This window comes from Mus pahari, chromosome 12 (assembly GCF_900095145.1).
Source record: "Mus pahari chromosome 12, PAHARI_EIJ_v1.1, whole genome shotgun sequence".
Taxonomy (NCBI): Eukaryota; Metazoa; Chordata; class Mammalia; order Rodentia; family Muridae; genus Mus; species Mus pahari.
Window position 1 is genome coordinate 58,458,313 of NC_034601.1, and position 20,540 is coordinate 58,478,852.

Genomic DNA, 20,540 nt, shown 5'->3' on the forward strand with positions numbered 1-20,540 from the left:
TTTTAAAACAAAATCACCTTTGATGGGAGAGATAGGAGAAGAGTTTTTTTTTTTTTTTTTTTTTTTTTGTATTTCCTGGTCAAGAATGGCAAACAGAAACATTTTTACTCATCATGTTTTCTTTGATGCATACAAAATAGTAGCGCTGTAGGTTCAATTCAGGCAGAGACCTTGGGTATTGGTCCATCTCTCATGCTGTAGAGGCCTTCAATTAACGGTTGGAATGTGGATGAGCAGGAGACTTAGATGTTTCTAGATATTCAGAGAGATTACTTTCTCTCCTGAAAAAGTAAGGAATCATAGACATTGTGAACATGGCTGTCTTCTATGGAATTATGAAATTAATCCCATTGAAATATGAGTGTGTAGGGAGAGGTCAGCATTGTTACTCTCCTTCAGCAAGAAAAAGAAAAAAATCAAAGGCCGAATTAGACAAATGAAAAATCATTCATCATGAAAGCTAGTTTTCAATTCGAACTGTCTCTGAGTGCTTTATCTCATTTTGCAATAGACCTAAGTTTGAACCCCAAATTCCATTCTTTTGCTTAAAAACTATCAGCAATCTGACAAGGAAAATAAAAATAAAGCACAAAAAAAGAGCCTAAGCTGTCTGTGTTGGGAAGTTACATAAGCACTCAGCCTCTGCTCCATCCTAAACTTCTATAGACGTCAGTTAAGTCGTGCCTGAGTCTACTGTAAGGATTTGGTTGAGAGGTGCACACTTGTACACTTCTCTCATTAAATTGGTTTCTTTGGTACTTAAATTTTCTCTCTAGTCCACACACTATTCGCCTGTTATTGGACTAAAGAGCCTTGACAGCGTCACTGTTGTTCTTTTACTGTCGGAGCTTGTTTTGATGACCTATATTTTCTATTGGAAAAAAGAGTAAGTCAGGACATTCTTATCCGCCTGACAGCATTTTTAGACTATGCAGTGCGTGGGTGAAGTGGTCCTAATACTGACTTGGCCCCAATGTGGTCATCTGAGAATACATATTTTTGTTGTTTTTGCATTCCGTAAGGTTTGATCATTATTATCCGTGAAGGTTGTTTTCTCTGTACATGGGATGCAACCCCTAATAGCATTTCGTTTGGGAGACAAAAGTGAGGGCAGTATCTCTTCCTGCATTGAACAACAACCACCACGAAAATAAAAACAACTGGATTTGTTGAGGAGGGGAAAAAAAAAAAAACACAAAAAACAAAAATCATTGTGGTCATTCATGAGATTAGGATGCCAGGACATTGACATTCTGGGGTAGGACTTGTGCATTCAATTGTAGCAATGTATTCCTTAGATGTAGTCTCTCTTCAAAAGTGGGGATCTTCAGTTCTTGTATGTTTGTTTTTACTTTTTCTCTGGAAGGCAAGGGGATGGAATGGAGGCTCTCACATGTGCTAGGTACTCAGTTTACCAGTAAACTACACACACTCCTCGCTCTGAAGTGCTTAGATGTTAGTTTATGAAATAGCTCATTATGATTGATCTTAAGCATGGGGTGCATTTTTCATCTCTGATTTTTTTTTCTTTTTTTTAGAAATGAAAAGAATTTATTTTCTAGCCATATGTTCAATCAGCTTTTCTGCTAAATCTGAAAGTTTGAAACATAGTTTTGTTTTTGTTTTTTTTCTTTTTCTTATTGAACCTATTTATTGTATGTGTAGACAGGATGAATGTTTCAAAAACACCAGCAAGCTGCAGATAAATGCCACACTATCGTGTACTACCCCAGTTCAACCAATCAAGCTCATCTGCCAGGGTCTGAAGAGTACATTTATAATCCTTGGGGTTAATTTCTAGAGATTGTGTGCTGGGCTTAAATCTTACAGGGAGCATTAGTTACAAGAGGCAGAATTTACTGGGAGATTCTGAGCAGCTTAGTCCTCAACCTCGCCTTCTCTCCATAGCTTCTGGACAGCCCTCCTCCAGAGCTCCCTGGGAGAAGTCTTGACTCAGTCTCAGCACATGCTCTGAGGCTGATGACACTGCAGAACGTGAACAGAAAGGAATGTGGCTTGTAGTCTGCTAGTGACAGTAGGAAACAGCACAACGTTTCGAAATACGACGTGTCAGGAAAAATTGAGGGCAACAATATGAAATCATAAGATTCCCTTCATACCCAGGGGACTTCTCATCTGAAAGGCAGACGGTCTGCTGTCTAAATCCTCTCCCATATTAAGAAAGTTAAACTCAGGAGGTCACTTAGAGTCAAGCCTCCAGACTCACATGGTTTTAGAAGACATGGCAAAGGGAGAACAGTAGCTGAGTTTCCACGTCTATATAGATTTTAATGGTCACCATCAGCTTCCTGTAAGTTAGAACGCGTTTGCTCTGTCTTCTTTAAGGGGAGCAGCTGGGTGGAAGCCAAGTTTGGTAGGCAAGCTCTCAATGATGCTTGTGAAGGGTTTTCAAACTCACTGTCGCTTCTCTGGTACCTTGCTTAAGTTTGAAAATGACTCTGAGATTCTGTTTCTGACATGGGAAAACCCTAGGGGACAGGAAACATATGATAAATGGGAAAACCCAGATCCATGGGGTTGAAATTCCTGGCTAAAATTTCTGTGCTGACTGGTAACAGAATGAGGACCAGCAGATCTCCTTTCCTGGGGTGGCATCGTTGTAACAAGGCACGCAGTTTCCCAGACCTTTTTCTGTCTCCTCATTACACAACAGATTATTATTGTTTTTTTTTTTTTTGTCTTTGCACCCCAATCAGCTTTTCTCCTTTTTGATAAGGAAGATTAATATGCAGTAGATTCTTTGGCCTTGGATCTTGATATTCTTTCCAAGTCTTGGGTAGTGTACTTTTTCTTTTTCCGTAAGCTTAAAATTCCAATGTCTCTTTGCAAGCTGTTGCATTATGCTAATGATTTTTGCTCTCCATGTATTCTTAAAGAAGTTGTGTATCTACTTCGCAAATGAACATTGGTTTATTTAAAATTAAATGCAACCAATGACCTTAACAGTCAGATTTATGCATCTTAGATTTCATTACTATTCAAACATAAAATTAGATTTATTCAGAGGTAAGATCTCAGGTTTAACCTAAATAGTTTCATCGCACAGTCAAATTATTTAAGGCAGAGGATTTAATTGTCTTACAAACATAAGCAAGGACTTAAGTGTATTTGTAAGGATTTATACAGAACTTCTTTGAAAGAGAGCAGCCCCTCTAATTCCATGTTAGACAAATTATCTTGATGGCAAAGACTTGAAAGCTTAGGCTGTCCACAGTCTCATAGTCCTAGTGATTTCTTGGCAAAAAGAAGTCCAGGATAGAAATGGTTAAGTTTTAAAGTAAGCAAACTATTGACAGAGCAGTGATTTACCATGGAGATCACAATGATGCCAGAGAGGGTGGGGTTAAAATTGTTCAGAGTTTCACAGAGTGAGCATGTATTCACCAAGAAATCAGGCCAGCAGGAGGTAGTGCCACCAGAAATTTAAGAAAATGGATTTGACTGATGTGCAAAAAGCACCCATTTTCCCTAGTATTTGGTAGACCCTCCCCACAGCTTGAGATGATGCAGAGAGGGTGCATATCTATGGAAATGGTGTGGAGCAGTAGCCTACTGTTTTGCTTTAAGATCTCTTCTCACTACCACAGGTGAGACACTAAACTAACCTCACTGGACTGTCTGCGGAGTTTTCCAAGAGACAGAAGCAATAATGGGCATGATGCTAGGGCAGGTCCCAAAGTAAACCTGTCAGGTAGAGGACTGTCATTTAAAACATGTTCCTGAATTGGATCTCCTCTCTGCTGGTCCCGTTTCCAGTGAACTTCTTCATTTTAAAAATCTCAGAATGTATACAACCAGCAGCAGAGAGGGGGAAAAAAGTATTGTCTCCAGAAGAAGGTTCCAGTATTTCCAGTTGAAAACCTGTAGTAGATGACATTCAGCTCTGATGCACGGTGAAGGCAGTCATTCAGGGCAAAGCTCTGCCTGCTCTGAGCTTTTGAAAATGCATGTCTTTGAGCAGCTGGTTTTATGCTTTGACGACTCATTTAGGCTGACCCAGAGAGTGCCTTGAACCACTAGCCCTCCACAGCTGTTGTTAGAGCAACTCATAAATGCCATATTTGTAGATAGTTCAGTGGATTCCAGATTTATGCCAGTAATTTACAAGTGGAGCTTGAACTAGGGAAACTTAACTTTTTTTTTTTTTTTTTTTTTTAACTCAGTCTCCAAAGATGAGCAAAGAGAAGATGAACTCAACAGGTGTCTTTTCTTCTTCCATCTATATCATTCCTTGAGGGCTGAGGGAGGTCTGCAAAGATGTCCTCATCTTTTCTTGTTTATGTGAAGATAGATAAAAGAAGCACCGTGGCTAGCTCTTAGGAGCTGAGCTAGATGGCCCACAGCTGGGAATATGTCAGGGTTCTGTGCTCTGTAGATTTGGTGTTTTGGCTAGTACCCTGTAAAATCAGAAGAGGTAGCCTATACAGGAAACCAAATAAAATGGGAATGCATCTGAAGATACAGCTGATATAAAGATTACACATTGCAGTTATAGATATCCGTATTTATTACGAGACCTAGAGGATAAGGAAGTCAGCATTCCCTACCTTCAGAAGTGGAAGCCAGGGGCTACCAGGGGCCACTGCTTGCTGCTCAGATTCGAGGAATTAGTTTTGGCCAAGTCATCTTTATCACTTTGGTTTCTAACATTGTTTTACTAAATGAACCTCTATAGAAAGTTGAAAACAGTTCTGAGTTAGCCTAATGTTAGTGCCTTGTTTGCCTTACTTGCAAACTTTGGAATACTAGACACTCAGAAAAATAATAGGATTTATAAAAGACATAATTCACAGGGGCAGCAGTCTCTATTGCTTCCTTAGGAAGACATTTCCAAGCATGTGAACAGATGCAGCTCTGGCCCTGGCTGAATCTTTCATTCTGTATATCCAAATATTTGCAAAGTCACAGATACAATGTATGAATGAATGAGTGAATGAATGAATGAATGGGTGATAAATAATTGTAATAGAGGTTGTATCTTAAGTCTAGCTAAGAGATTACAAATATACCAGAAATTTATACAAGGGAAACTTGTTTCATTCAAAGTAGTTGCTTTGAGAATTAACACATTCCCTAATGATGTGATCATAGTTTAAAACATTTTGGGAATGCAAATTTTGAAATTGCTTCTCGGCCCGTGGCACATTTTTTTGACCATTGTAAAAACTAGAAAATTTTCATTCTTGAGGGAGGTAGGTTAGATTTTTTATAATGAATTGATTTATTTGGAAGCTATGTGTTCCAACTCTATCATGTTGAGTAATGCATTTTTGATTGCTCTTTTCTGCTATTAAGAAAATAATTGACAAAGAAAATAAGCAAATATAACAAACACAGCTTCCTGAAGTATGACTGTCAATTCTTTAGAAACTGACTGTTCACATTTCCAAAATAGGATTTACAGAAAAATTGGAAACAAGTGCAGTATATATCTAGCCAGTGACTATCTACTTAGGCATAGAAGTTCATTGTCATCTAGGAATATATACATTTTTAAGGTCATTGTATTACTTAGTAGCTATATCTAAGATGTTGTCATTTTTAAGCTAAAGTTATTTTTCCTTTGTGGTACTAGGGATCAAATCCAGAGCCCCATGCACGCCAGACAAGGGCTCTAGTTACATCTCCAGATCACCCATATTTCTATCTCTGGGTTCTTAAGGTTGTAAGTAACTGTAAATTATTCTTCTCATCATGCGATGCCATGTTGTTGGCTTCAATTTGCTGCTTCAGTCAAAATAATCATCTTCTAGCAACTCCAGCACACTGGCATGTCGTCTCAGCATGTGCTTTGTAGACAGAAACAGGTTCTTATCCATAGCTGTTAGTAGTCAACTGATCCCATCTAAGGAAAGAAGTTTTTGCATATGCAAATTGAGAGAAATCGTTCTGGGAAATATTTGCATATAAGAGAAAATTAAGTAAAACAAAGGCTATTGCTCTCAAGAGAAGGTATTTACCTTTAAGCCTCATGACCTAAATTTCATCCTTGTCCTTCCACTAGCTCCTTCAGGAGGTCAGAGGATGTCCACGTGTAAGCTGTGGCACACATTCCTGAAAATACACACATGCAACCATAGACACACATACACAAGTACACACACATTCACACACAGACACACATAGAAACACCCAGAAACACATGCACACATACTTAGACACACACAAATGAATAAATATTATTTGAAAACTTATAAAATGAAAGATGTTCTTTGGCATATATTCCTTAAACCAGTTGAACTACATATTTCCTGATAAGCCCAGAGATCTCTGAGATAGTTTAAAGTATCTTTTCTATAAGTAAATTCTAAAAACGTGATAAAAGATCAATGGGTTGGTTTTATGGACTTAATGCTTTTGAAATAGACTAGTCATTCAAACCTCTCCTTTCTCCCTCCTCCTCCCTCCCTCCCTCTCTCTCTCTCTTTCTCTCTTTCTTATTTTCTTTTTGTTTAACACAAAACAGAAATAGACAGTCAATAGAACTTTTTTTTCAGATCATTTTTCTAAATATCCAGTGATTTCAGTGATTCATTAAAATAGTTTTGTTTCCTTAGAATGAAACTTTCCACACATGCAAAACAAGTCCTTGGTATTCGCTGCTTAAGCCTTGGGGAGTTTAGTGGTATTTGGTTTCTGACCTGGAAGTCTTTCTCCTGTCAGACAAAATCCTTTCCCCCTGCTCATTCCTGTTAAAGTTTGTTTCTGCTGGGCCTGATGGCAAGCTCTGAGGTGATCACTAGGGTTTGCATTGCCTGAGCCAACTTTCCTTCACTCTTCTACCCTTCATGTTTGTGAGCCGGCCTTAACACAGCCTATTAACTCCTTGCTTGTTTCACTAAACTGATATCTTATTGTGTAGAGAAAATGCCTTCTACTGAGCAGTGTGTATTATTCAAACCAAGCTGGCTCTGTGTTGGTTGGTGTGTGTGTGTGTGTGTGTGTGTGTGTACACGTCTGTTCGCATATGTATGCTATACAAGCATGGCTGTACATGTGTGTTCACATGATTGTTGATATACATATGTATAAGGCAATGTTTGGTTGTGTGCATGGGCATGTGTGGAGGCCAAGAGGTTGAGTTTGACTGTCTTGCTCCGTCGTTTCTCGCCTTAAATAGTGAGGTAGGGTATATTACTGGAAGGCAGAGCTCATGGATTTGGTATCCAGCTGGGATTTCTGTTACTGCTTCCCCAGTGCTGGGATTATAGGCTGCTTTCTAAGCTTATGCAGTGTTTACATGGGTATGGGGAACCCAAACTCAGCTTGGCAAGCGCTTTCCTCTCTGAGCCATGTCTGTAGCCCCAACTCACAGTTCTTAAGAGCTCTTTTTTTTGTTTGTTTTGCTTAAAAAAAAAAAAAAAACCACAATTCTTCACAATCTTGTAAGAAGAGTATAGATACTAATCTGATATTTGGATACATTATAGAAAGTGATTGCATTTTGAAAAATGTACAAACTAGGTGGCATTTTTTTTCTCAATTCTGCACATCTATGTTCTGACACTTGGAGACTTAATCTCAACTTTTAGATTGATTTATGTTTTCCCATCGAAAACATGCAACCCTAGGGGGGTAGCATGAAAGAATCAAAGGCCAAGAGCGTATAGAATGTAGCAAAAGAGGAGTATGTTCCACGGAAAGGCGGAGAGCACTGGTTTCATGCAGTGGTTGGTGCTCACGTCTGAGAAGTTAGATTGTGTGATGTCACCATATAAGCCACATGAAGCGGCTTAAGGGATGTGTTTCTGTTTCTTTCCCACCTCGTTCCCCCTGTCCCTTACCAACACGTACGCATATTCAGACTTAGCAGTCTTGGTAATGATCAGGCCATTTAGATACTTTAAAATTCTTACTTCATATTTCAAGGTTAAACATATGTCGGAAATGTAAATAGTTTCAAGTAGTTTCACTATAGTTTATGAAAATTAGAGCAAAATATGAGGCAAGTATAACCATAAGCCTTTGTATGTGCTGTTGTTAGTGGATCATAGGATCATTTTTGACAAAATTACAGGTATCCACAGTGTGAACAGGCGATATTTTGTCAGGTATAGTTGCACAAGTAGAGATATGTTGTCTGTGTATGAAATATGAGTTCAGAGCATCAGTGAATGGAGCAACAAAGGACAGAATTTTTATAAATTAGACGAATGATAGTTACTTTTCTATAAGACAATGCAATTCCTCACAGAGTTAGACAGCTTACTCTTTACCTTACTCCCTAGGGACCGGGATGTGATTTTTAAATATGAATTTATGTGTAGTCAGCCATCCCATGGTTGGTAGAAAAAGTCCCCCTGAATTATGCAGCATTTGCAAAGCTGTGCAACTGTAAAATGAAAATCTATAGTTTAAATACAACTGCCAGCAATTAATCTTGAGATGGCTTATGGTGCTTATCACTTATCACAAAGCTATTTTATGTTTATGTTAGGTATCTGGGTAATTCACATAAACGTTAAAAAAATAAAGATAAAATAAAGGTATAGAAGAGGTATGGGCAAACACACCCTCATCAGTCTTGTGGGTGATGATGAACACTCTGAAGAGAAAAACTACTCTGTGTATCAGCTTTAAGTTCACTTCAGTATACAAGTGGTCTTTCAAATAAGCCAGAATAGGTAGGACAGAGCTATGCATAGCTATATCTATGCTGGTTTTTAGTAAATATTCACACATTCAGAAAAACAGCACAGTTACTAGACTAGTAAATTAATACTGTTTGTTTAATTTTATAAATGAAATTAAAATCTAAAAGTTATTTAGCTCAGGTCCTGCATTTTTGTCACATATTTTAAAGTGGGGTATTTTGCTTTCATAGTCAAATTTGAACAAAAGTAGATCAGAAGAAGTATAACTAGACAGCTTTATAACTACCTGTTCATCAATAAGACATATTCATTCACATGGAATAAATTACCTATTTGTAAGAAACCACTAACCACATTGACACAAATTTTAAATTAAAAAAATGGCAAATATTTTTAAATAACATCTCCCACATATCCATCAGTCCATATCACGTGTCCATTTCTGGCACCAACTGGAAAAAGAACAATATATTTGTTGCCAGAAGAAAATGATAGATTAATTAAAGATAAACTTATGATTTGTGGTTATTGGCTCTAAAACTTGTAATTACATAAGAAACATTAAACCGGACTATATATATAGTGCTAATACATGTACAACTACTGAGGATTTTGCAATTATCTGGTTTTGCTATTCACACTTATTTTTCCGGCATGTATAATTTCTGCAGAAAAATAAGATGATATGAAAAGATATTAAATTTAAAAATTGGATTTTGTTGTTATGCTATTCATAGGGAATGTTTATGAGGTCACCCAGAGTGTATTTTTATGTATCTTTCACAGTGAAGTTGTTGTTAATCTTTAAGTCACACACAGTCAGTGAAAATGTTGGAAAAGATGAAAAGCTGATATAATAAAATAGCAATTAGCTGCCAAATTTCCACTCAGTAAATGTTGACCATGGTTATTTGGAGACTCCCACCCCCATACTAGAGATTTCTACCTTGTCTCCCAACATGGTTGTACAATGTGTGTCTACATCTGTTTATTTTCTTTGCATTCTGACTTCACCAGACATATACTTTGTGACTATTGGCAGCTTTCTTAACTTCTCTATACATTAGTTTCTTTGTCTTTTAAATACATACAGCAATAGTAGATATAGATAGTTATAGATATAAAAATCAACTCAAGTCATATATGAGATTTTAAGAGTTTCTTGGATAATATATATTAATGATTACTGTAGGTATGACTGTATATTGAGATACTTTAAGATATTGAACTCTGCCCATTTTTATTTGAAGAGTTAATCCTTGCTAGTATTTTCAGTAATCCACAATAAACTCTTTCTCCCGCTCTATGATAATAGTAGTGAGTGGAACATAAGAAAAACATGGTCCGTGCAAAATGGATCTTCACACAGACTTACTCTGTCATTTCAGTTTGATGTTTGAGAAATGAGTTCAGCACATCTGCCAAATCCTTTTTTAAGATGGTGCATTCCTGTTTTTATTTTAGTTTATTTCGTTTATGAAAAGCTATTTTTTCCCCTCCACCCTTCCCTGGACAGTTAGTTTTCATGTCTCCTCCACTGTCCTAAAGTAGAATGTTACTGCATATTAAATCGTTTAAAGTACTTATAAATTGAGCCTTAAAAAACCCAAAGGGAATCTGTCACATTTTTAAAAAGTTATTCATTTAGTATAGCTGGGTTTAAAAAACAAACAAACAAAAACTCTGTCTGACACTCTGAAATTATACAATTTGATAACAGCCCTCTCTCTTGGCCAAATTTGGAATAACAGACTTTTTTTCTTAGTGTGGGATGGAGGCAACTGGTTTGGGGAAGGAAAAGATGGAATAAAACAGATGAAGGAGAATCAGTTTGCAAACATATGTTAATATTTAGATTCTGTTTTTTAAAGTGAAAAGTTAACTAGTTAATGCTTTTCCACAAACTGTCTTTGATACTATGTTTTGTTTATTCTATCCCAGAAGAAGTTAGCGGTATACAGCAAGATGCAGGACTCTCTGGAAGTCACGCTTCCCAGCAAACAAGAGGAGGAGGAGGAGGAGGAGGATGAGGAGGAGGAGGAGGAGAAAGACCAGCCTGCCGAGATGGAGTACCTTAACTCTCGCTGTGTCCTTTTCACTTATTTCCAGGGAGACATTGGGTCAGTAGTGGATGAACACTTCTCAAGAGCTTTGGGCCAAGCCAACACCTTGCATCCCGAATCTGCCATTTCAAAAAGCAAGATGGGGCTAACCCCCCTATGGCGAGGTAAGAATTTGAGAAAGCAGATGCCCTTTGGAGCACGCCATTTCGCAACTGCCTCTACCAGGCTCCAGCTGGAAACTTGCCCCTGGAGAACGGATATCCACTTGCTTTTTAATTTTTAAGGACAGCAAGGAATTTCTTTCAGACAAACAGCTGGATCAGTTTTGTCACATGTGGAATGCAGGGTTGGAAAGGATGCAGTCACACCCCTTAAATTCCTCATGGAAAAAAAAAAAAAAAAAAGCAGTGATACAAGTGGCCCCAGTTTATCGTGGCCAGACTGAGCTCGAAGCTTCATTCCTAAAGCCCATGTGGCCCAGTGTGGATCTCGAAATAATAGGCGTGCCTGAGTAAGCCTCTAAACCACATATTCTAAAAGCGTATTCTTGCTCACTGCACTAGGTGTGTTTCAGGCAGTGGCAGAGCAGAGTTCTGATTCTGACCCAGAAACACAGACTTTGAAAGCCGTCCGTGTTCTCTCTACTCCATTTCTGTGAACCATTTACAGGGTACACACCTCTCACAGGTAGTATCTCCGTGACTTAATGCTAGTGTTTGTACCTCAGTAAACAAAACCCAAAAGCTCCGGGTTGAAGAGTTCTTTATTTCCTTCTTTGCCATGAGCACAGGGACTTGCGAGCGTCTGTGTTCTAGTTTTTTTTAAAAAAAAAAAAAAAAATCAGTGGTTGAGTGACATGTTTTAGACTTGGTGGTTGACAAGACTGGAGAGGAAAAAATTGTACAGTCTATTAAGGACCACTTCAGAGGAATGTGTTATATGTAAATACTTTGTTCCAAGCTCACCTGGTTCCAAGAAGTGTCCAGGAAAATTGTTTACAACTGTGGGTCTCAAGAGAGAACCTTTTAGAAAGCAGTGTTCTGGTTCCTCAGCCCTATGGGGTCTGAGAAATTGGTGGGGGTTAATTTGAGATTAGTTAGTGCTTGGCCAGGTAAACAGAATGAAGATCAAGTTCGGGAATCAGTGACATGTTGTCTTTGTGAAACATCTATAGAGTCAGAATACCTACAGGAAGGTGGTGGGAATCGCCAGTCACAGCTGTCCTGGGTGGTACCAGTGACAAGGAAAGGCTGTCCACCTGAAGAAGGGTCTTGTGATCTGTGACTAATGGCTCACGTCATTGTAACAGGCACGGCTGTGCTGTTGCACAAGAGGACCTCAGCTGACACCGCTGGCCCTTATCTACAGATAAACTCGTCTTCTTCCTGCTCATGCTTCATTTTGTCATTCTCCCCCTTCCGCCTGCCTTCCTAATGCACCTTCTTCTATTTCTTTCCTTCCTTTACTCCCTTTGCTTCCTATTAAATGTATTCAATACTAAGGAGGCATTGTAAGAGGGAGAGGTAAGAGAATATAAGCTCAGATAGAGGCTTGTGAGAAGTCACCCACATGACTCCTGCTTCATTGATGAGTATGTCCCATGACCTCTGTACAGGAAGAGAGAGGCCTTGAGAGCTCAAGGCTTACAGAAGGAGCCAATATCTTATTTGATAACTCATGAGAAAGAATGTGAATAATTTGAAGAAAACGAGAAAAATTCCATGAGTCAGATGGTTTTAGGTAACCAGTTATGTACCAACTAATTAATCACATCCATATAAATTAGTTCCAGGAGAGTAATAAGTACAATGGTTCCATTTTCAGCATATTGGGTTATGTAATCCTGTGATGACCTAGTATGGAAAAGAGAAAGTAGGGTCACAAATTACCTGGAGCAGCCAGGCATCTATAGTGCTAAAGCCAGAAGACTTTTAGTATGAGGATTATGACTGTAAAACAATTCAACTGTTCTATGTAGAAATTAGAACAACCAGAGGAAAGCATTGATTGGCTCTTTGATTTTTATACAACAAGGAGGAATGGTGGTCATGTTTTAATAGCCATTGTCAGCATTGTCTTGGTATTATCTTAAATCTGGCCTTCTGGTCTACCTGCTGACTCATCAGTTGACTTTGCCACAAATGTTTCCTAAGGGTCTACTCTATGCTATGTAAATTTCAAGGCACTTTGCTCTACATTCATGGCGTTGCTAATAGAGACAGGGAATAAACAAGGATGTAATAAGTGACATGCAAGATATTACTTTACTGAAAGTGATACTGAAAGTCGTCTCAAAGACAGTTGTATCTGAACACAGGCCTGTGGGTAATGAGGGCTTTCAACATGTGGCTATTTCTGGAAAAATGATCAATACAGAAGGAATAGTCAGTGAAAACTCCTTTTTATTTTATTTATTTATTTATTTTGGGTTTTTCGAGACAGGGTTTCTCTGTGTAGTCCTGGCTGTTCTAGAACTCAATCTGTAGACCAGGCTGGCCTCGAACTCAGAAATCTGCCTGCCTCTGCCTCCCAAGTGCTGGGATTAAAGGTGTGTGCCACCACCGCCCGGCCAGTGAAAACTCCTTAAAGATGAGTGAAACTTAGAATGTGTAATGAGAAGGAAGTTGCTCAGATATGTGGAGTAGTGTGTCCAACCAGTGTTTCATGTCTTTTTTGTCTCTTGCCCTGCAAAATCTATAAATACTATATTTATTTATCTTATGTGGATTCCCTCAATTCTCAAAGTAGCACTTCTCTTTGTGAATATTCAAAGAAAAATATAATTCAGTGACTAAGAGATGGAAATATGTGAATAAAGTTCACTCCATGTATCAAATATTTTTAAAACATGTTCAAAGGAGCATTTAAAAAATTAATCAGTTGTATGAAGTCTTTGAGTGCAGTTTCCCTCCCTCCCTTCCTCTGTCACTTCTTGTCTTTCTTCCTACAGTTTTCCACTGTATGTTATATGCTTTTCTGGCAAATGTGTATATATGTCTGCTGGTGCATGAACCTGTGTATCTACATGTAGAGGTCAGACATCAAATTTGGGTGTCCTGTTTTATCAAGTTCTGTCTTATTCCCTTATGACAGGAATACTGTCTAAATCTGGAGATGGGCTGGAAGCCAGCAAACCCCAGCAATCTTTCTGTCTGCATTACAATGCGGATGTACTAGGTGAACATATTGTTTGCAGTTTTATTTACAATTAATTCTCAGGACCAAGTAATTGCTGCTATAAGTAATTCTGCAAAGTTGGAAAATGTCCTGTGCATTGTCTATTTTCTATTTATAAACTGAATGTAGCCATTGTTGTTTCTAGTTACAAATATCTTTCAAAACTTGCCTGAAATTGATGGGAAAACTTAAAGATATAGAAACTTTCTTAAAGAGCAGGTATAATGATTGAGATTCACATATCCAGTGTGAATTGGTCATAATTCAATATTAATTGAAAAAGCTTCATATAATTAGACGATTCTGTCTCTAGGTTCTGTTCCTTATGGATTTTGCTCCTCATCTTATTCCTTGCTATATCCAATATAGTATTAGAGCATCAACTTAAATCTCTTTGAGGAATGGGGTGTGAGGATTCTCTCCCCATCTGAACTGGCTGGTTTGATCATACACAGGTCTTGTACAGGTAGCCATAGTTAATGTGGGTTCGTGTGTACAGTAGCTATATCTCTGCCCTGAGGGCAGTATTTCACAGTATATCTATCCATCACCAGCCTCTGACTTTCTTTCTCTTCCCTCTTCTGGGATATTTCTTTATCTTTTGTAGGGTGAGAGGTTGATAAGGATATCCCACTTAAGACTGAGTATTCAATGTCTTTTCAGCTCTTCGACTAGTTCAGGCATTTTATTGACTGCAGTGAACTACAATCTTTAGTCAGATCAAGTTTACATCTTCTCCATGAGTTACGTTCCCAGTTGTCTTTCTTGCTGGGAAGTGAACTTTTTTAACTACAATGGAATATCTCCTAGTGTTAATATATTGGTCTTTCATTTTTTGAAATGGAAATGATTTCTTTATATTCTCTTATTCACTTACCCTGGTCAGATATTAAAATTGGGATGACCTCTGGTCTGTTACGTGTTCTTTCAAAAATTACTTCCCAGGATGGGCTACTTCTCTGCCCTATTGATCTCTGTTGGGGATTATAGTATCATGTATATTTTGAAGGTGAAACAATTAATTTATTAACAGCTTGCGTGAGAATGGCATCTTTAGGCTTTTTTCCACTTAATCTACTTATACACGTTACATCCCAACCTCAGCACTTGCTTCATCGTCTTCTCCAAGTCTCACCCTCGTCCCATTCCCTTTTCCCCTTCTCCTCTGTGACGGGAAGTCCCACCTGGGTACCATCCCTCCCTGGAACATCAAGTCAAAGCAGGACTGAGTGCATTCTCTCCCACTGAAGCCAGACCAAACAGCCTTTTTCCTAGGAAAAAGGGATCCAATGGGAGGAAGCTACAGAGTCAGTCAGCCCCCACTTCATTTGATAGGGGAGCCCCATGGAGACCCTGATGCACATCTGCTAGATACATGTAGTAGGTCTAGGTCAGTCCATGAATGTTCTTTGGTTGGTGATTCAGTCTCTGAGCTCCTATGAGTCCAGGTTAGTCAACTATGTAGATATTGTTTCCTCGACTCCTCCAGCTCCCTCAATCTTCTCTTGAATTCTTCCACAAAACTTCCCAAGCTTTGCCTAATATTTGGGTGTGGGTCTCTGCATCTGTCTCCATCAGTTGGTGGATGAAGCCCCTCAGAGGACAGTTATGCTAGGCATAGCAGAGTCATTAATAGTGTCAAGGGTTATCTCTGTCCCAGGGACTAGGTCTCCAGTTGGCCCAGTCCTTGGTTGGTGTCTTCTCAATCTCTGTTCCATCTTTATCCCTGGTAGGTTTAGCATGCTCCAGTTGATGGCCTCATACACATACATACATGGACAGCCCTTGGTGGTTGCTTACATGGTTCCAGGGGTTGGACCCATGGGGCAGAGAAGAAATCAAGAAAAGGCAGATACGTGTGCAGAAAAACTGGGGGTTTGAGGGTCTACGTTCTCAGATGGAGAAGCCACAGCATCCCGGAAGCTTGGTGCATTTTCTGTCCACAGTTGATAAGGGAGGAGGTGTTACTGCATACAGCTGCTCAAGAAGATAGATTTAGCTAATCATTATAGAAGTCTCAGTAGGGGGCTGGAGAGATGGCTCAGCGGTTAAGAGTACTGACTGCTCTTCCAGAGGTCCTGAGTTCAATTCCCAGCAACCACATGGTGGCTCACAACCATCTGTAATGAGATCTGACGCCCTCTTCTGGTGCATCTGAAGACAGCTACAGTGTACTCATATACATACAATAAATAAATATTAAAAAAAAAAAAAAACAAGTCTCAGTAGGGGAAAAGTCAGTCTTCAGGCTATAACCATCAAGGAAGGAGAACGTTACAATGCGCATTTTCTACACATACATCAGCATCTGCACACATAGTAGAGAACATCTTGCCATCTTGGAGCCCCACCCAGGGAAGGCTTTGACATTTCCAAAGATTGAAGGCACTCTAGTCTTTTACATGGCTGAGCTCATATCAAGAATAGACATTCATTCAGGACTTACTTCCCTTGCTCCACATGAACACTAATTGGATTTGGTGGGCTATCCAAAGAAAACAAAGTATTTGAGATACAGATAAACAGGTATGGGAAGAGTTGGCCGGACCAAGGCAGATATGAAAATGTGGTAACTACAGTGTGCTCACGTATGTGATTCTAAAGTTCAAAATTAAAATGAAAAAAGAGCTAAAGGTAAAATAAAATATCTCTTTGGGGCCAACTGTTCCAGCAGTAACGTGTGCTCACTGCTGTTCCCAGTCCAGGGTTATAAGTAACGTGTGGAGGCATACATGAAGGGTTTCATGCAGAACTAGAAGCAACACAGTCACTAAGGCAGATGCCTTCTCTTTCCTGTAGATATCACACTTACGTGGCAGATGGAAAACTACTGTTGAGTTTTTAATCTAGAAACTCTGTTTTCTAGAAGCTCATATTTCCAGCACAAAGCATTGTCCAGGATATAGTAAAGACTCAAGGCTATTGATAATGTTAATGACACCATTTAGGGATAGCTTTGAAAGAAGCTGCCCACACCTGCATTAAACACTCTGGCTTGTAGTATGGATTTATTATAATCTACTGGTGTGTGACATATGAATTTACTCGTGAACTATGTTTGATTAATCTATTTCCATAATAAATCTTTAGATTAAAGAGTGCGTCTATGCTAAGACAACCGTAGTTAGAGTCGAATTCAATTACTCTTCATAGGGCTAGGAAATGTCTTTTGAGATGTGCAGCTGTTAGGAAAACAGTAAAGAGGATGACATTTTTGTACCTTATTTTGGTACAATATTTTGGGAGCTATATCAAACCTCACAGTGAATTTCAGGAATGAAAACAAAATAAACATGACTGTCTCCTTATGCCCATGGAACATCTGGACAGAAACATCAGTTTTTATGGAAAGTGTGTGTGTGTGTATGTGTGTGTGTGTGCGCCTGTGTGTGTGTGTGTGTGTGTGTGTGTGTGTATGATTGTGTGTGTGAGAGAGAGACTGTGTGTGAGAGACTGTGTGTGTGACTGTGTGAGAGACTGTGCCTGTACATGTATGTGTGTGTGTGTGTGTGTGTGTGACTGTGTGAGAGACTGTGCCTGTATGTGTGTCTGTGTGTGTGTGTGTGAGAGAGAGAGAGGCAGAGACAGAGACATGGACAGAGATGAGAGACAGAGAGACAGAGACTGTGTATGTGTATGTGTATCAAGAAGGGGATCGGTCACATAAGCCATAGCAGAGCAATTATCCCAATTAAAATACATCCTTGTTGGGAATTTCTGACATTTATTTACTTTTCTTATACTTTAAAAATAAATTTACCTGTCAGTTAGCTGATGCAGCTGAGATCTACTTGGGGGGAACCCAGCCATGTGGGAAGGCCTCTCCAAAGGAATCGCCCAGGTTAAGCAGAGGCAGGAGAAAAAGAAAGAATGGAGAAAACCTGAATTGGTTGGGTGGGAATAAAGATTCCGAGTAGACACTTCATGGAGGCCCCGAGGCTGCTGCTTCCAGGAAGTGAGAACAGCAAGGGAGAGGAGAGTGAGGCCTGACTCACCTCATGATAGTGCCCCGAGGGTTAGTTCCAATTGCAGTCATGAGGCCAATTTTGAGCAAATGCTGCAACAAAGTCCCTGGAGGGCAACCTTTGCACAATTCCTGAATGACGGGAAAGAATGGAACACATTTCACTCCCTTGCTTTTTATAGGAAGCAGAAGATTCATGGAATGGCTCTTAAAAGTATCAAGAACCTACAGATTAAGAATTGAGTTTAAATAGTGTTCTTGCTCTCTTTTTTCTTTCCTTCTCCTCCCCCCTCTTCCTTACAGAGGCAGGGTTTTACTCCTAGCTCCCTTCACCTGGTGGATACTCTGAATCCAGGGTTTCAGAGAACTTGGAGACCCCACCACCTGCCTCCTCTTTCTGAGTGCTGAATTTAGAGGCATGCACCCCAATTCTTTAAATTTTTCTTTAGTGTGAATTTTAAGAGAAAATGTTATATTGGATACTAATGTTTTTTATTTGCATTTGCTCTAAGGATATGTCAGCAGGAGATTATTACATATGACTTAATGATAGTATTTCTTTGTGTTATTTTCCATTTAATATTATTTTTATTATTTACAAACTTGAATATTTTTCTAATTTGTTTCACAGTTTTTGCTCTCTCTCTCTCTCTCTCTCTCTCTCTCTCTCTCTCTCTCTCTCTCTCCCTCTCTGGTATGTAGGGTTGCTATAAAAAGTACCCTAGTATTTTGCAATTCTAAAAAGAATTTCGATCTAAAATAATCTAAAAGAACATTTGGCATCTGTGGTCAAACTCTTCTGTTTCTCTATGAAACAAAATCTCCCCTGAAAGTAAGATGGTGACATTACTTGATATACTTTGGAAAGACTGTATTGGAAAATATCTCAATTTCACCTTATTTTCCATTTTTATAAATAAACGTGTATGTGTTCCTGAAACCGAACTCAACAAAATCATACTTAGGTTATTTTGTATGTATAAGACTCTCAGTATTGTCGCCATCCAAATGCTAATATTGTATGAGTGTTGAACAATGAAGGCTCGGGAATCCCATTTGAGTCTGTCTTAATATTACCTAGTTCTGAATCATTCTCACTAACCTTAAAGGTAACGTTGCGGGGAAATAGCTCCTGCAGCTTTTCATCTGCTTTCTTCTCCACCAAATGTGACTATGATTAAGTATTCATAAGCGAAAAGTCACGTAATAAAAAGAATTTACGTACATATGAAATAAGCACACTGGTTCTCCAAAGCAAAGCACAGTGTAGCATTGTGTCACATTTTTTCTCTTTCTTTCTTTCTTTCTTTCTTTCTTTCTTTCTTTCTTTCTTTCTTTCTTTCTTTCTTTTTTTTGTTTTTTAAAGCTTTATTATAGAAAGGCAGGGGGAGAGAGAGAGAGAGAGAGAGAGAGAGAGAGAGAGAGAGAGAGACACTAGAGAGAGAGAGGCTAGAGAGAAAGAGAGGCTAGAGAGAAAGAGAGTAAGAGAGAGGAGAGAGAAGAGAGAAGAGAGGAGAAGACAGAGAGAGAGGAGAAGAAAAGACAAAGAGAGAAGGGGGGTGAGAGTGAGGGGTTAGAAGCAAGAGAGACAAAGAGAGACAAGTAAGAGCACATTTTTTCCTTTAAATAAGCAAATATCACATAGTGATCCTGAATCATAGTTTTTTTTTCATGAACATATTTTCCATTCAATATTGTATCACTTACTTGTAAAATTCAGTATTGTTTGTTGAAAAGGGCTATGTAGATCCCTGCAAACTTTATATTAATCTCAGGAGAACCCTTTGCCAATAGGGAAAATATTAAGTTGCTTTTAATTTTATTTTCCCTGGGGGAATTTTAAAGAGTGCTTCAATTTTTCAAGAGTGGCTTTTAAAAAGCAGATTTCTTCTTTCACTGATAATATTTTCACTTGTCATAATAGATGACTTCATAAATAAGGCAATAATATCTTTGTAGGGAATATATTCAATATGTGAATTTGTGTGTGGATATCCACAATGCTTATACAGTAATAGGATAAAAATAGTTTCATCTTGATACAAATCAAGAGGTAGATATTCAGATAAATGGGATGTTATCTCTGTGCTTTGGGCATCTTCCTGGCGAGGTTCAATAAGAGGAACTTGTATTCCTGGCACATCTTTGTGTATCAGAGGTTGTCAGTTTTCATATTTAAGTTATGGTTGTGCCAGGAGATACAAAGTAATGAAGGGACCAAATATTCTATCTTTTGTAACCAAGATGGGAAGTGTGTCAGCAAAGTGGAAGATTGGTGCCTGGCAAGCTGCCCTACAATGTCCTTAGGGCTGATTTCTAAGTACTGTTTTAACCAGTGATGATTGTCCTCAAACAGTCATTCATTTAAGAGCTTTATCAGAATGACTGAAGGCTTCAGCAACATTTCTCTCCTTTTATTTCTTGAAGAGCTTTGTTTCATAGATTTCTTCAAGGGTTCTGAGATCCATGGTAATGCTGAAGAGATGATTGTGAAGATTCTGTGGTTCTGGTTAGCTGGGGCTGAAGAATCAGCTGTGATTAACAAGATACCAGAACTACTCAAGTTAAACGTTTTCCTTACTGGGACTATTGATGCTGGTTAGCTGGCGCTAAGAAATTAGCTGTGATTAAGAAGAGACCAGCATCATTGAGGTGACATCTTCTGGGAAGTATTTTCTCAGAGCACAGAGGCTGTGTTCCAGAGGTAGCCAAGGTTGTACC

General features: G+C 38.8%; 1 protein-coding gene across 3 annotated transcripts in view; it reads left to right on the forward strand.

Moving 5' to 3' along the window:
- Positions 1-20,540, forward strand: part of Vgll3 (vestigial like family member 3) — a 51,679-nt gene that overhangs the window by 1,993 nt on the left and 29,146 nt on the right. Inside the window, exon 2 of one of the 3 annotated variants that reach the window (XM_029544875.1) lies at positions 10,557-10,842. In XM_029544875.1, the coding sequence (XP_029400735.1) occupies positions 10,557-10,842 (286 nt within the window). The remainder of the gene's footprint in view (positions 1-10,556; positions 10,843-20,540) is intronic. The other 2 variants (XM_029544876.1, XM_029544877.1) reach the window with 2 other exon arrangements.